Source organism: Serpula lacrymans, assembly GCF_000218685.1.
Source record: "Serpula lacrymans var. lacrymans S7.9 unplaced genomic scaffold SERLAscaffold_1, whole genome shotgun sequence".
Classification (NCBI taxonomy): Eukaryota; Fungi; Basidiomycota; class Agaricomycetes; order Boletales; family Serpulaceae; genus Serpula; species Serpula lacrymans.
Genome location: NW_006763290.1, coordinates 2590873 through 2605389, shown reverse-complemented (window position 1 = coordinate 2605389; position 14517 = coordinate 2590873). Strand labels below are relative to the sequence as shown.

The window sequence follows — 14517 nt, the reverse complement described above, 5'->3', positions numbered from 1 at the left end:
CCTATACCAAGCACACATTGCTGACATTGATAGGTGAGCCATGACACCTTGCGGTGTTTTCAAAAGTTTTCCACATACAGGACATGTGTGATCAACCATACTTGGTATGTGTGCCATTTTCTCCTTGAACCTAAACTACACCATACACATCCAGTCAGTTTATGAAATAATAACACCAGTTAATATGAAATTGATACCTTTGATTATCTAGGACCCATTTGTAAATATGCTGTCAAGACGCAACACCTCAATCTGCACCGGCAATATCCCAAATTGGAAATATGTAGTGGTAAAACATAGAATTTGCTTGTTCTAATACAAATAGAAGTTGTACATGTTTAAGTACAATATTGTTTACAAGCACAGAGTACATGAACAAGAGAAGTAATACATATAATATTGTCCATGTCTGTTTTTCACTTCCTCCTTGTGATATTGTTGCTGGAGCTACCTACACCCAATTTCTGTCGAACAAGCCGACCCACTTTTTCGTCAGAGTGAAAAGGACTTCTTCTCCTAGCTGCCTTAGCACGACTTGGGGGGCATTATAATGATCCTGAAAATGTCTATGTGCCAGATCAGCTACAGATCCTTGAAAAGCCTGAAGAAAATCGCCAAAATCCATCTGGATATCAAAGACTGAGAGATCAATGGGAGATATCTCTTTAGGCAATATTTGGGGGTGCAAATGGGGAGTAGGTAGAGTAGTAGTGGGGGTGCGCAAATGGGTACCAGTTGTTACGATAACACAATTTTTGGACCTTTCCTTCATTTTCATTCTCCGCTTTAACCTTGTATACTTTAGCTTTCACACATGGTGCCACGCAGCACTTCCCCTTTTGTTCAAAACACCTCTTTCTCGTGCCGCATTGCCTTCTTCTTATTTTAGATACAACTCTCTCACACAGTGGAGCTGGTCATGCGGGCTAGGCCCCATGACATCGTCAGCCACTGACTTTATCAACTGTACAGTATATAAGTACAAACACTCTGTATTAGTATATATACCCCAATAGATCCAGGAGACTCCTCAGCGAGTCCTCCTGTTGTTAACCAACAAACTTCCTGCAGCCTAAGGGGTGACCACTCCCCATCCACTACCTTTATAGTGTGTTCCTGTGTGCGCCAGAGTAACTAACTCTTGGTTGTTACACCAGTCTGAAGAGGACGACCAGTGCGGTTTGCTATCAAATCCTGGGTAGCAACCTTTAGCGCTGCTATCTGAGCAGCTGCACTTTCAGCTTCTAGGTTAGCAACAGTCTGGAGTGCACTCCTCATAATCTTCTCCATCTCTAAAATTGACCTGGTAATAACACAATTGAAAACTTTGTTGAATTTGTCTTTCTAGGCTTGAGTGGGATAGAGTTGGCCCACATCTATATCAGGTACCACCCTCTGTACATATATTATATTAGTCAAAGAAGGTTGTGATCAAGAGGGGATGCACCAGTACTATGGGTGTAGGAAGATCCCGTGCATAGCCCTCCTTCCCTACAACCTTTGGGTCCTTTTCATACAGGTACATATCCACCACAAATCTACCCACCCATGTTATGCTGTCAGCTGTCCTCAGAGGGCTATATTTGATATTGTTGTCCTTTTGTAAGTTGTACCAATACTGCATGTTGACGGGTTCAGCATACCCATATTGGGGCTTTGCATATTTGTGGGACTCGTAGAATTTGACCACTAGAATGCCAACAAGGTGGGGGAGCTCCTCCCAGTACCTTTTCACCTTCTGGGTAGGACATACCCTGGACCACGTCACTCCTGGAAAACAACCACAACGATCCCTCAGAATGAGCAAAAGTCAGTCCCAGAAATCTAACAACCAAGAAGTAAAAGATGAAGGAGAGAGTGTCAGTCAGAGCAGTAGTGGCAATGCCATTGGACCAAGATCAAAACTACAGCCCTTATCAGCTACATCAAGAAACATCGCGCACAAGGAGGCGATGGCCTCAACTTTAGGAGGGCATTTTGGCCAGGGGTGGCAGCTGGCATTGCACCTCTTCTTGCAAAAGGACCAGCAAAATGTGCGACTTGCTGTGGTTCAGAATGGGGCAGGGTTTGTAGATAGATATTGTACCCCGCTGTACACTGTTTGCTAACAAAAATCATGTGTTAATGTAGCTCCGTACCAAATATAATGAAATCAGTGCAATTGCAAACTTATCTGGTGTACCGTGGGACAACAAACTAGGGTTGAATATACTTGACAAATGTGAAGCGGTCTGGGCAGAAATTGCTGAGGTACGTACCTGATTTTTTACCTGCATGGGGAGGAGTCTGAATCAGCATCAATATGTAGAAAAATCAGAGAGCAAAAGCATACAAGAGGGAGGGGTGGGTGGGTGCATTATAGCGCTATGCAGGAGCTGCTGGGGGGTCAGCATTCCAAGGGCTTGAATGCCTTTTGAACCCCTAGAGTACCCCAAGCCCCAAAAGTGTCGAAGACATCCACATCCACCACCCAGGTATCTAGTCTGCCTGTTTCTGCCACCACAAGTTCTACCATGTCTATTGCACGTACACTTGCTGTGCCTACCGTCTCTCATGCAGTGCCCGCTGTTGTGGCTGCTACACCTGCCATCCCTTGTGCAGCTGTGTCTGACATAGCCGCAAAAGGTCCTCCTGGTTGCATCAACAACTGGCTTGGCGGCCTTCCCTCCCCAACTTCTGCAGCTGTGCTTCCTCTCATGAGTTTGACCACTTCAGCTAGCAGCAAGCGCTCGGCTCGAGATGCTGAGATTGACATTGATGAAGGTGCAACTGTCATCTCCCACAGCAAGAGCGCTGGTGGAAGCAATTAAAGCCAAGGTTCCAACAAATCCCCATGTAATACCACTGCCAATGCACTCATTGGCCTGAACAACAGACTTGGTGTTACAATTGACGTACCAGTACCTACTCACACTTTACTTTTTGTACTTTACTTTTACTTTTTCCAAGTCACATGACCAGTCATATGACCATTTACTTTACCTTTCATTTTTGGACCTTTCCTTTAAATTTCATTCTCTGCTTTAACCTTGTACTGTAGTTTTCACACTGTGCCATGTGGCATTTTCCTTTAGTTCAAACTCCACCTTTCTCACGCGGTGCTGCCTTTATTCTTATTTTAGCTACAAGTATCTCACGCAGTGGAGCTGGTCACACGGGCTAGGCCCCATGACATCAGCAGCCACTACCTCTAGCAACTATACAGTACATATGTACAAACAAACCTGTATTAGTATATAAGCCCCAATAGATCTTGGGGAAGGACTCAGCAAGTCCTCCTGTTGTCTACCAACAACTAACTTGTTTCTACCAAATGGGTAACCACTCCCACCTCTTCCTCTTCTTTTGAGTGTTGTTTTTATTGTGCTCCAGTGCCCCAAGACTGTGTCTTGTTGGTGTTGTCACACTTGGCAAGTTGCTCCCCATCATGTGGGACTTCAATACTAAACTAGACATTGGCCTAGGTACGGAAGCTCCCTTTGCTCCCCCTGCTCCTCTTCCCAAAGTCTCCCAAAGTCTCCCAGCCAGAAACACCTGTTCCAAACCCAGAACATGTCCGTTGAAGCCATACCATCTCTGCTGTGTTGAAGAACAATCAGTACCTGGGAGTAGATGATTCAGTCAAACTGTTTCAAATTTTTGAGCATGATATTGTAGTTGTAGATACATACCTCAGCCTTTTGCAGAATGATGGGTTTTGCCATGTCTATGTTTGCTCAAGGCTTGCTTAGTTACACCGCCAAAAGTGTCGTACCCCAGCAGAATATACATTGGAAACTGTGTGTCAATTATTCATCTGGTTTTTAATTTGTACCAAATTGGGTATCTTGTGTAGATAGAAAAAAACTCTTTTGTTAGGCTTTGGCCCAATTATTGTAGATAGGATCAAAATTTTGCATGTATACATCCCATTCTAGAGATGTTGTCTATCCCGGAATTATGTATTCTACATGATTTTCTCACAATGTACAAAACAATTTCAAATCCTATGTATAGCAGATATAGACGTTCAAAACTTTGTCAGATATACCACTGATATCAATGTGATCAGTTTCGCCTCATGGTGATCACATCAACTGATCTGTCTGATCAAACATCCCACATTCACTAATCTACACTCTCAATCACTCCATGTACGAGACAGCTAGCAAGAATCAAATTTGCATGACACCGCAATACAATGCAAACATTATCAACCACAGCAAAGACAAGATGACAACAGCAAGGGCTACTTTACAAGAGGGTGCGGATACATCACTGCTGCATGACTAACAAAAGCCAACCAAATATCATCTAAAATGTTCATCTGAACATCCATTATCAGAGATGACGACTCCCAAGGTCCGACTCAAAATCAACTGACAGGACCAACCAGTCTTGGATGGTGTATGCAATGGCCCTCCACTGATTGGAATCTGTGAAGTTGAAAGTTGATGCAAGGGGGAAAAACAGTAAGTCAGTGTTTTTTGGAGTTGATCCAAAGTGTTCGGCCTTTGTGCATGCCAACTGGAGGGGTAGATCAGTACATGCAGGCAGGTAGTCTTGGCATAGTATTTACTTGTTCAGACAATTTGGTATCTGGGTCCTTGAAGATATTTAGTGGCATTGTACGCAGAACGGGCAATATAAAATTTCCTTACTCGCGGGGGATGGAAACAGCGATCTTGAGAGGCTAAAGGAAATATTGGAGGTGAGCCATATCAATTGGTTTTATTTTGTTGAAGTTGTTGACTTGCCACATTGGCTCTTGGAAAATTTCGAGGCAACGAGCCAACAAAGCACACTGAGACCAGGAACGGTTGGAGGCATGCCTGCTCTCTTCCCCTATGGAGTAAGTCAGGATACACTGTAGATGTGGTTATTGTGGTTGACATTGCTGGTCTTTTTTTACAGGGAATGTCTTTGGCAGACATTTGAATGTGAGGCAGCGTGAGGTGCGGACCAAACTGTAAAATAAATCCAAATAAAGAACTTCTCCACGTGATCACAACACGTCCATTCAATACAATCCTGACACTTGACTGTGTGTCCTGCCATCCAGCCCCTTGTTGATAGCATGCCAAGGACACAAAAGGACCTGGACGCTCAAGGTCAGTAGATTTGCAAGCTGGAATATTAAACTGACAGCATATTCTCATACCAGTTTTCCAATGCCTTTCGGCTGGCAGAGTTGCATGTCTGGCATGCCCCAAACGTAAAAATGTCTACCATACCATGGTTGCAGCGCATGTTTCCGGCCACAAGAAGACACAGCTACATAAAAGACATGCCAGCTACCTCCTGGAAGGCCATATCCCATCATCTCTTCTCACCTCTGCTTCTGTATCTACATTATGCAAGTCAGCTCACCCACTGGAGTTGAGGCAACAATCATCACCTGAAAACCAACCATTTGAAGACTACGGTATGTTAGATGAGGGTATGTGGCTCTACAAGTACCCCACAACTCACAAACTGATGCCTTATGCTCAGATTCAGCTGAAGTCCCTCTCTTGCAGCTGTGGGATGACACTTTGAGTGAACGCACAGTTGATCTGGATTCCTGGGGTGGCAACCTCTATGAAGAGTTAGAGCAAACATTTTTGGAGGATTCAGACGAACCTCCTTTTACATAGGCCCCCTTGGACGATGAACTCGCAATTGAAGACGACTTGATTGACATGGTTCTTCCTGAGTCATTCAGCATAGAAGTACGAGGTAAGTTTTGAACAGTCACATTTATTAATATTACACTGACACTTTCTATACTAGAACAGACAGGCTCAATTCCTTCATCCAACCATAGCAGCAAAGTCCCCAAGAACTCGCCGTATTATCCTTGGCCCTCGCTTGCGATATGTAGCATATTTTCTCCTCTTTTTGACTTCATCTCATTGTTTTACGTTCTTTGTCAGATGTTTATTACTAACCTCTTCTTTAGCTCACCCCGTCTCTGATTTTCCAAGGCTCAGAAGAGTACTATTCTGGATTGGGCCAGAGAGCTCAATACACTGGATGTACCCTCACTCAATGCCCTTCAAAATACTCAAAAAAATATCAAGGAACTAGTTGGCAACCCCACAAGCAAGATCACTTCAAAATCCGGCAACATTTTTTACCTGAATGATGTCGCAAAAGCAATTGCAAAGGTTATATTTTTTCTGTTCAACAGTATTGGTTTTGCTCCACTAACTTAAGTAGGATTATGCTAATCCCGTAACACGTTTCTCCATGCAAGATTATCCTGAAGACCCTGGAAAAGGAATGGCCGAAGTATTCCACGGTGAGAAGATGCTCTTAGAACTCCCCTCGGAGATCACACCACCTGCAGTCCGCATTGGGGAATCAATCTATTTTGTTAATGAGTTACTTCAATGTGACACCGGTCAGTACTTCATCCCTCAACATTTTTTCACAGATATGCCTCCTTCTGGTCCTCAATCAGCAAAGTCGAAGAGCATATTCTCCCTTGGGAACTGTGTTGAGCGCACAGAGGTGAAGTCTTAATCCTCATTACATATTTATAACTGACTTTATACTTCTGTTCATTAGATTGGATTTGTTGTTGATGATGAACAAGTCATCATTGCCATGACATCTTTTGCACGTGCATTTGATAGTATTGCTTTGAATGGCAATGAATTTGCTTGCGGATTTACAGGCAAGTTTAAAGACTTCTTGGTTGCTTGCTCACCCATTTGTTTCATTCTTGCAGACTCTTCAGCCAAGTATTCTCAACTTATGCCAAACCCATGGTGTGCCAAGAGTGGTGGACATATGGTTTATTCAGTACCACTCATCATCTTCATGGATGATGTCTCAGGTAACATCTCAAAACAGTGGAATAAGCATCACGCTATCTACATGTTATGTGCTAACATGCCCCGGGAAATGATAGAAAAAGAATTTTATTTGTGTTTTGTAACATCATCCCTGCACGCAACCCCTATGGAGATGATCCATGCCATGAAGGAGTCTATTCTGTAGGGTACTCTTTATTGTTCTATGTAATCAAGGACTGATATAAGATGGTGTATAGTGAAGCTGCAAAAACTGGGGTAATCGCTTGGGATTGTAAGTATAGTGAGGAGGTTATGTCAGCACCATATGGGCTATTTTGGGCTGGCGATAATCCCATGCAGGCTGGAGAGTGCAGTTAAGGAGGCCTAAGATGTAACTTTTTCTGCAGGACCTGTGAAGTTGGCAGAACAAAAAAATACAAAGCCTTGGCTGAGGGCTATAACACTCTCTTTGAGGTAAGTAGTTTTTTATTCTCATTTACTAATGCTAACACTTATCACACAGCCTGGTGCACTTTGGACACCGGCTGACACTCGGGCTTGCATCCACAAACAATTTGACCACACAAAGCAATCTGGAGGCACAGCCAAAGTTAAACAAGATATATTGATATATTATCAACGGGAGTCTGCAATTCAACGTTGTAATCAATTATCAACTCTCTTCTGGAGATAGGGGAAAGTCTACGCAAACATCAAGGCCCACAAACATCAGAAAACAGGGAGGTACAACTTTAGAAGCGTATCAATCCATTGTTGGGAATGCCAGGTAAGTACCAATTTGGCTCTGATTGTATGGTCTAGCTGATTCATTCCGGAGGCGTAAATATTCACCTGGATATGCCAACTGAGGTTCTCCATACTGTTTTGCTTAGTGTGGTAAAGTATTTTGGGGGCCAGACAGTCTTCCTCCTCAACAAGTCAAAGAAATTGGATCCATTAATAGGCTAGCTTGTTTTGTTAATATGGCACACACAAATTGATGATACTGAAGTCTACCTAGTAAGCATACTTTCTTGCTTGTTGCTTCACTGTTAATCCTTGTTTTTTCTTCAGGCCAAACTGTCACAAACAATTGAAGATTTTCTCAATGTTACCGCTCAGTGTGCACCGAGCATATTGATAAGCAAACCAAAACTTCATTTTCTTGTCCACCTCCCTGCTTACATTTAATGTTTTGGTCCAGCTATATTGTTTTCTACGGAAAAATATGAATCATTCAATTGGGTCTTTCATCTGGCATGCATTTTCAGTAACCGCCAGGCACCAAGTTGTGATACATGTAATGTATTTGCAGATCAAGACATCTTCAAGCACGTAGTTTCTGGTGTTAGTTTTGGTGATTCTGCACCTTTGTGCTACCTATATATTTTCATTCCTTTCTCTATCTATTCTTCTATCATTCACTATTGATTGTGTTCTCTATTATTTCGCCTTTGTGGCTGCTTTGTTTACCTTTGTTTACAAAACTTCGGACAGTACTGCAGAGTCCAATGCTTCCTATTCTCTAGTTACTCACATTGGACTCTAGGTACTGTATACCTGTCATACTCTCTAATAATCTAGTTACTCACATTGGACTCTAGTTCCAGTCCCTGATTGCTCTCAGCAAGTGGCTAGACACTTCCTTCAAGCTTTGTTCTTAATATCTGGGGGCTATTGGTATGAGTCTAAGGAGAAGAAGTGGGTCCAAGCTGGACAGGGTATACTGGAATATATGGCTGATCACCCCCGAGTGTTAGTTTTGGTGATTCTGCACCTAGTTGTGCTATCTATTTTCCCTTCTTTCTAAATCACTTTCCTCTTTATTATTTTTGCTCTATTGTTCAGTATACACTGAGCATTCTATAATTTCACCTTTGTGGCTGATTTGTTTACCTTTGTTTACAAAACTTCGGACTAGTATTGCAGAGTCCAGTATTCCTATTCTTTAGTTACTCATACTGGACTCTAGTTCTGCCCCTGTTAGCTCTCAGCAAGTGGCTAGACACTTTCCAGAAGTTCTCAATTGAACACCGAGTGCATCAGTTCTTAGGTTGGTTGATGGAAAAAGAGGGGAAGGCTGGTAAGGGAATGGTTCTTAGGAGCCATGATGAACACGGACACTCAGTCAAGGCAGAACCTGTACTATGGTCAACAACACTGTGCGCAAGTATAGCAGGTGCTGGGGCTGGACCACAAGATAATTGCATCTATCAAGGGACATCTTTAATAACATCTGAGGGTGATATAGTCTCACCTAACACTTCAGGCAGCCAAAAAATTGGGGCTCTTAGCTTGATCATCCTCATCAAAAGGTTGGGGCTAAGATCCCCCTTTTCATGGTCTACCTATAGCCATTAGGGATCAGACCTATTTGACATGGGATAGTCCCATCTATTTACATAGGTCCTGTCCCTATACATAGGAATATCCCTTTATATGGTGTGTTATCTGTAATCATTTATTTTATTTTCTCATAATCATATCCCAAAAACACACCTACTCTATTATCTTTACATTTTGTAATTCTCATTAGCACACATAATCTAATAATATTTTGTCCCACATTAGTCCAGCAGGTGATACTGCCTTAACAAACTGGACAAATGCAACATGAAAAAATCTACTTATATCTGGTTTCTAATAGACCTTGAATAACTTGAATTTCATTGACAATAAGAAATTAGGCCATATAACTATCTCTTATCTAAAGGCAGAATATGGTAAACTACCTAAATAACTTTTCAACAAGTTTTTGACATTTAGTCTTGTTACTTGGTGAATACATAAACATAGTTCACCTATATTGCCTTGTTTGTTTCTCTCTACTTGTTAACTCATCAGTTAAAATCCAACACTATTTTAAATTTTATCCCAAGTGAAGAAAGAGCCTATGCCATACCATGTATTAAATTGTATATTCTCCCACATGTATAAAAGTCTCATTCTATATGCACTTGGACATTGTCCCACATGTATAGAGTAATGTCTTATCCAATATCACTGTGGGGATTGACTTATATAAGCCCAGCTTATATGCTGAAAATATTCAATTTTAGCTTTTTTCAGCCAATCAAAACGCAGATAACCAATATCTTCAGCATATAAGCTGAGCTCATATAAGCCGATACCCACAGTGTATGTACTTAAGTCCCATCTTATACATGTTTAGGTCTAGAATAAAGCCTTATGAGGTGATATGTTTGAGGTACTATTTATGAGACCATGTTACCTAGGCAGAGTTCATATTGTTAGGGAGGACTATGGAGGGCACCATTGTGTATTTAGAATATCATATCTTCAGTTGGGGAGAACCATAGAAAAATCCTATGTGGCTTTGGAAGATCTGAATTTGCTCAGCAAAAGTTATACAACCATACAGCCACATAAAATCAAAATTTCATTAATTATCCCTTTCCCCAAGATTTCCAAGCCAACTAAGCATATAAGTGACAAATAAGAGAGTTGCTTATTGCATATATTAGTGTCTTAGTATCAAACTAGTCTAATATATACTAATATCTGGGATGTGACCTACATAACTACCCCATATACACAGCTAAATCCACTTGGGATAACTTCAATAAGCCTAACTTAAAATGGCCTGTCCCATATTAGATTTTAGCATGTGACCTCTAAGTGTGACCTGACCACAGGGAGTGCATAAAAGTAAAGTGGACCAGCTGGGGATTGAGCCCAGGACCTCTACCTATATATAGTGGTGCTCTACCAACTGAACTACCAGCCTTTGTCCAATACCAACTCAGGATGTATGTTGTCTAACAAGGCTAATAGGATTTGACCTTGACTATTCTAATATCCCAACCTTTACTTGTCAGCTTTGATTATCTAGTAAAGTCCAATGGCTTAGCACTTGGGAGCTAATAGGCACTAATAGTGAGTGAAGAATGAGGATTTTAGCAATGACAAAGACACTGGTGGAGAACAAATAGAAAGAACTTATCTGAGTGAGAACATTTTGCAGATGACTAATATTTTCATCAACCTGACTGGCAAGAGAAGTAGCATAAGCAAAAAAAGTGCTGTCCTAGTTTGAAATTAGTGATAAGTTACAGCTGATTTGGAAAACGTTGGCTGCGCCAACTTTGTCTCTTGCGTCTGTTCTAGCTTAGTAATATGATCTGAATTCCAAAAAAGGAAATAAGGTGGAATCTCTAGTATGTACTATAGCGTGCTGCAGCCTGCAGTCTAGCATGTTCCTTGTAGTATAAAGTCCCTACTCTTTGCTAATGAGAATCTCGTCACATTGTTAGGTGCTGCCACTGCCACTCTTTAGAAATGATTCCCTACACTCAAGAACAAAGCTCCCTGCTGCTGCCATGTCATGATCTTGCTCCAAGGTTGTAAGTGCCGTTTTACCCTTCTCGTTTTGTGAATCATTGACTTACAAGCTAATAATAGTGATCCTAACACCATCCCTCCCATGGATAGCCTGGATGAGGCCGATATTCAAGCCATCTACCCACCATATCCGCTGGTGCATAGGCCACCAATCAAACCTGCTGTTCTGTCAATCAAACTGGCCATTCTCATCCCTCTACCCCCTGCTCCTGCTCCAGCCCCTGTCCGTTGCACAGGCCGCTCAGATTGAAGGCGAGGACAAGTATGATTAGGAAGTTGAGGGTGGACTGACTACAGAAAAGGTGATTATAGTATTAAGAACAAAGCTTGAAGGAAGTGTCTAGCCACTTGCTGAGAGCTATCAGGGACTGGAACTAGAGTCCAATGTGAGTAACTAAATTATTAGAGAGTATGACAGGTATACAGTACCTAGAGTCCAATGTGAGTAACTAGAGAATAGGAAGCATTGGACTCTGCAGTACTGTCCGAAGTTTTGTAAACAAAGGTAAACAAAGCAGCCACAAAGGCGAAATAATAGAGAACACAATCAATAGTGAATGATAGAAGAATAGATAGAGAAAGGAATGAAAATATATAGGTAGCACAAAGGTGCAGAATCACCAAAACTAACATATAGTCTGGTGTACTAGTTTAGCATACTCATCACAATGATTCAGCGGAAGCTAGACGACGAACTAGAGGATTTAGCTAGTAAAGTACTGAACAAATAAAAGCCTGGCTTGTGCGTTATGCATGAGAGCATCGCATGTTTCCACCATTGGGCCAGTGACCTACATTTTGAACTGACATACCCCCACTGTATGGTTTGGGCCGCTGCTATATTGAAAGGTGATGCTACACTTGAAAAAATCCCTACTGGATCACTGTTGTTCAAAGCAAAACAAGCGTTGAAGGTACATACCTTGACAGAAAAGAGGCCCCCCCATCTCCTGCTGCAAAAGCCACCACCGCACCACTCCCATCCTCAATACAATTTCCCTACTTCAATCCATCTGCTAATCCTCTTGCATTCTCTCCATTTGTTGGTTACAACCCTCTAACTGCTTTTCCAGTGGGATTTGGTATGCCAATGGGTGGAATGTGTGTGGGAATGAGTGTGGGAATGGGTGCGGGAATGTGCATTAGTCCAGGAATGAGTATGGGCATGCGTATGCATGGTGTAGAGTCGCATTTTGTCAGATTCAGCCCACAAAAAGAAAAAATTGAAGAAACAAACCATTTGTCATTCCCGCTAATCAACTCTTGCAGCCTCTTGTAACCGGTCTTGAATTTTGTCCAGGTACATCTCTGGGGTGTCTTCAAGCAGCACATATATCCTCTTGGCTTGGTTTGCACCAAGGATATATGGGCGGCCTTGACTGGGGTATATAGGAGGTGCTACAGAGTCAAATGCTTCTTGATTGGCCTGCCGGTGGCAAAGGGAACGCTCAAAGATGCCAAAAATGTTGCAGATGTCAGATAGGATGTAGTTATGCTCTATTAACCAAAGAGTGCGCTCCTTGATATCCTTGCTGATCTGTCTGTAGGGCATGGTAGTCAATAGCAAAGTGTTATTGATGGGTTACATGTTTGCAGCTGCTGGGATTCCACGTTGTTTCCATCTTTGGAATTCAGATCATATTACTAAGCTAGAACAGACACAAGAGAAAAAGTTGGTGCAGCCAATGTTTTCCAAATCAGCTGTAATATTAAACTGAAACTGTGGTTTCTATAGATTTTATAAACCAGATTAGGGCTTAACTAATAATAACTAAATAAAACCCATCTATAACCAAACTGTGGCAATGCTATAAACAATACCCTGGAGCCAACAACAGTACAAAATTCACCATTTTAATAAAGCTATCATTTTAAATGTATAAATACTAAGAAATATACACCAAAACCATAGCATTTGGATCCTCAAAGAACAAGTCCACAATTACAGAAGTTGAGGATCTTACTACCAAAATACATTTGCTAAATGTTGGTGACCCTATCCATTCAGTGTGTTATATTTGTCTTATATGCTTTATACTTATAGCTATATAAGTGTAGCTCCTACTTTTATCTCAATATCACTGTAGCAATATTTTCAAACAAAATTTTCCACTGACAACCCAGGAATATCCTTACAAAACCCAGTCAAACTTACCTAACTGCCACTTCTAAAATTCTTCTAGCTATTACATTTGGGACTATAGTGTAATCTGGGAATGTATTTATATATATATAATCATCTGAGAAAGGCAATATCTTCAAATAACTAATAGAATAGCTATTCCTTTGAATTCTAGAGGACCTGAAACCTCATTTGATAAACAATTCAGAGGACCACTCAACAATATATCTGCAGCTAAGCCAACGACTCCTTAAAATGCTAGGTCTGCCCAAATCTGACAACATCAATATTTATTTTTCAATATTGTTGACAATAAGCTACTATGGTCACTGTACAAGATAAGTGAGATAAAGATCAGAGTGCAACTACACTAGCTACATAAATGCAAATGCACCCAGTCCAAGAAAAAAATGACAAAAGACTAAATAACAGTCTAACTAGAAAAGACCTATATGCTACTAAAACCAGTACCCTTGATTTCATCTCCACAGATATTCTCAGTCACAATAAACTCATACTGATGTTTATATATGAATTCAAGGTAGCGAGGTCAGATATATAAAAAACATGTTTATAAGAAATTACTGAACATAGTGGTCTATAGTGTCACCATTGTGTATTAGCTTCAACTTGTGGAAGGAATTGGTTGACAACTACAATACCCAACAAAATCTCTTATCAACACCTAGAGCATAAATCAATGCTATTATGCTAAAAGGCTCCTCTACTCCCACTAAAAGTGGAGCACACTACATCTTTATAGAAGTCAGAAGTCAACCTCAATGTAATTCATCAGGAACTCCACTTTTTGAACAAACAATCAGAAATTTTCATCATATATGGGGATCTCCAGAACAAAATGATTGTAGTAACCAACAAATAGGTATGAGAATGCAGATAACCAGCAGACCTTCTCAACTTATGGTTGGATGTTTGAAAATGCTGAGAATTGATATTGAAGGAATCAAGACTTAAGTCCCTGTAATAATACTGTAGACCTTCAATAATGCCAGGACCCAAATCTGTACAATGTTACATCATCTTTAGTGCCACACTCAAAGGTTATCCACTATTACTGCTGCCCTTATCACTGACAGGCCTTAGAAAGAAATATCAAGCTCCCAAGTAATGCCTAGGTCTCATCCCATATGCACCTAGGTCTCATCCCATATGCACCTAAGTCTTGTCCCATATACATCTAGGTCTCATCCCACATATGCCTAAGTCTTGTCCCACATACACTAGAGCTTATCCCATATGTGATTAGGTCCT

The 14517-nt window shown here is 41.2% G+C and overlaps 4 protein-coding genes across 4 annotated transcripts; 3 read left to right on the top strand and 1 right to left on the bottom strand.

The window, feature by feature from the left end:
- Positions 1-1694: 1694 nt before the first annotated feature.
- Positions 1695-2810, top strand: SERLADRAFT_404682 (uncharacterized protein; the record flags this gene model as incomplete). Its single annotated transcript, XM_007312392.1, has 3 exons — positions 1695-2069; positions 2131-2250; positions 2475-2810. The coding sequence occupies 3 exons, from the start codon at positions 1695-1697 to the stop codon at positions 2808-2810; spliced, it is 831 nt and encodes a 276-aa protein (XP_007312454.1).
- Positions 2811-5214: 2404 nt separating this feature from the next.
- On the top strand, positions 5215-6966 carry SERLADRAFT_432140 (uncharacterized protein; the record flags this gene model as incomplete). The annotated part of the gene is made up of 8 exons (XM_007312391.1): positions 5215-5419; positions 5473-5528; positions 5616-5697; positions 5752-5882; positions 5946-6128; positions 6181-6309; positions 6370-6474; positions 6532-6966. 8 exons carry the CDS (start codon positions 5215-5217, stop codon positions 6964-6966), a joined length of 1326 nt encoding a protein of 441 aa, XP_007312453.1.
- Positions 6967-11060: 4094 nt separating this feature from the next.
- SERLADRAFT_432139 (uncharacterized protein) lies at positions 11061-11373 on the top strand (the record flags this gene model as incomplete). Its single annotated transcript, XM_007312390.1, has 2 exons — positions 11061-11125; positions 11184-11373. The coding sequence occupies 2 exons, from the start codon at positions 11061-11063 to the stop codon at positions 11371-11373; spliced, it is 255 nt and encodes an 84-aa protein (XP_007312452.1).
- A 1002-nt stretch (positions 11374-12375) lies between these two features.
- On the bottom strand, positions 12376-12675 carry SERLADRAFT_432138 (uncharacterized protein; the record flags this gene model as incomplete). Its single annotated transcript, XM_007312389.1, has 1 exon — positions 12376-12675. The coding sequence occupies one exon, from the start codon at positions 12673-12675 to the stop codon at positions 12376-12378; it is 300 nt and encodes a 99-aa protein (XP_007312451.1).
- Positions 12676-14517: the final 1842 nt, after the last annotated feature.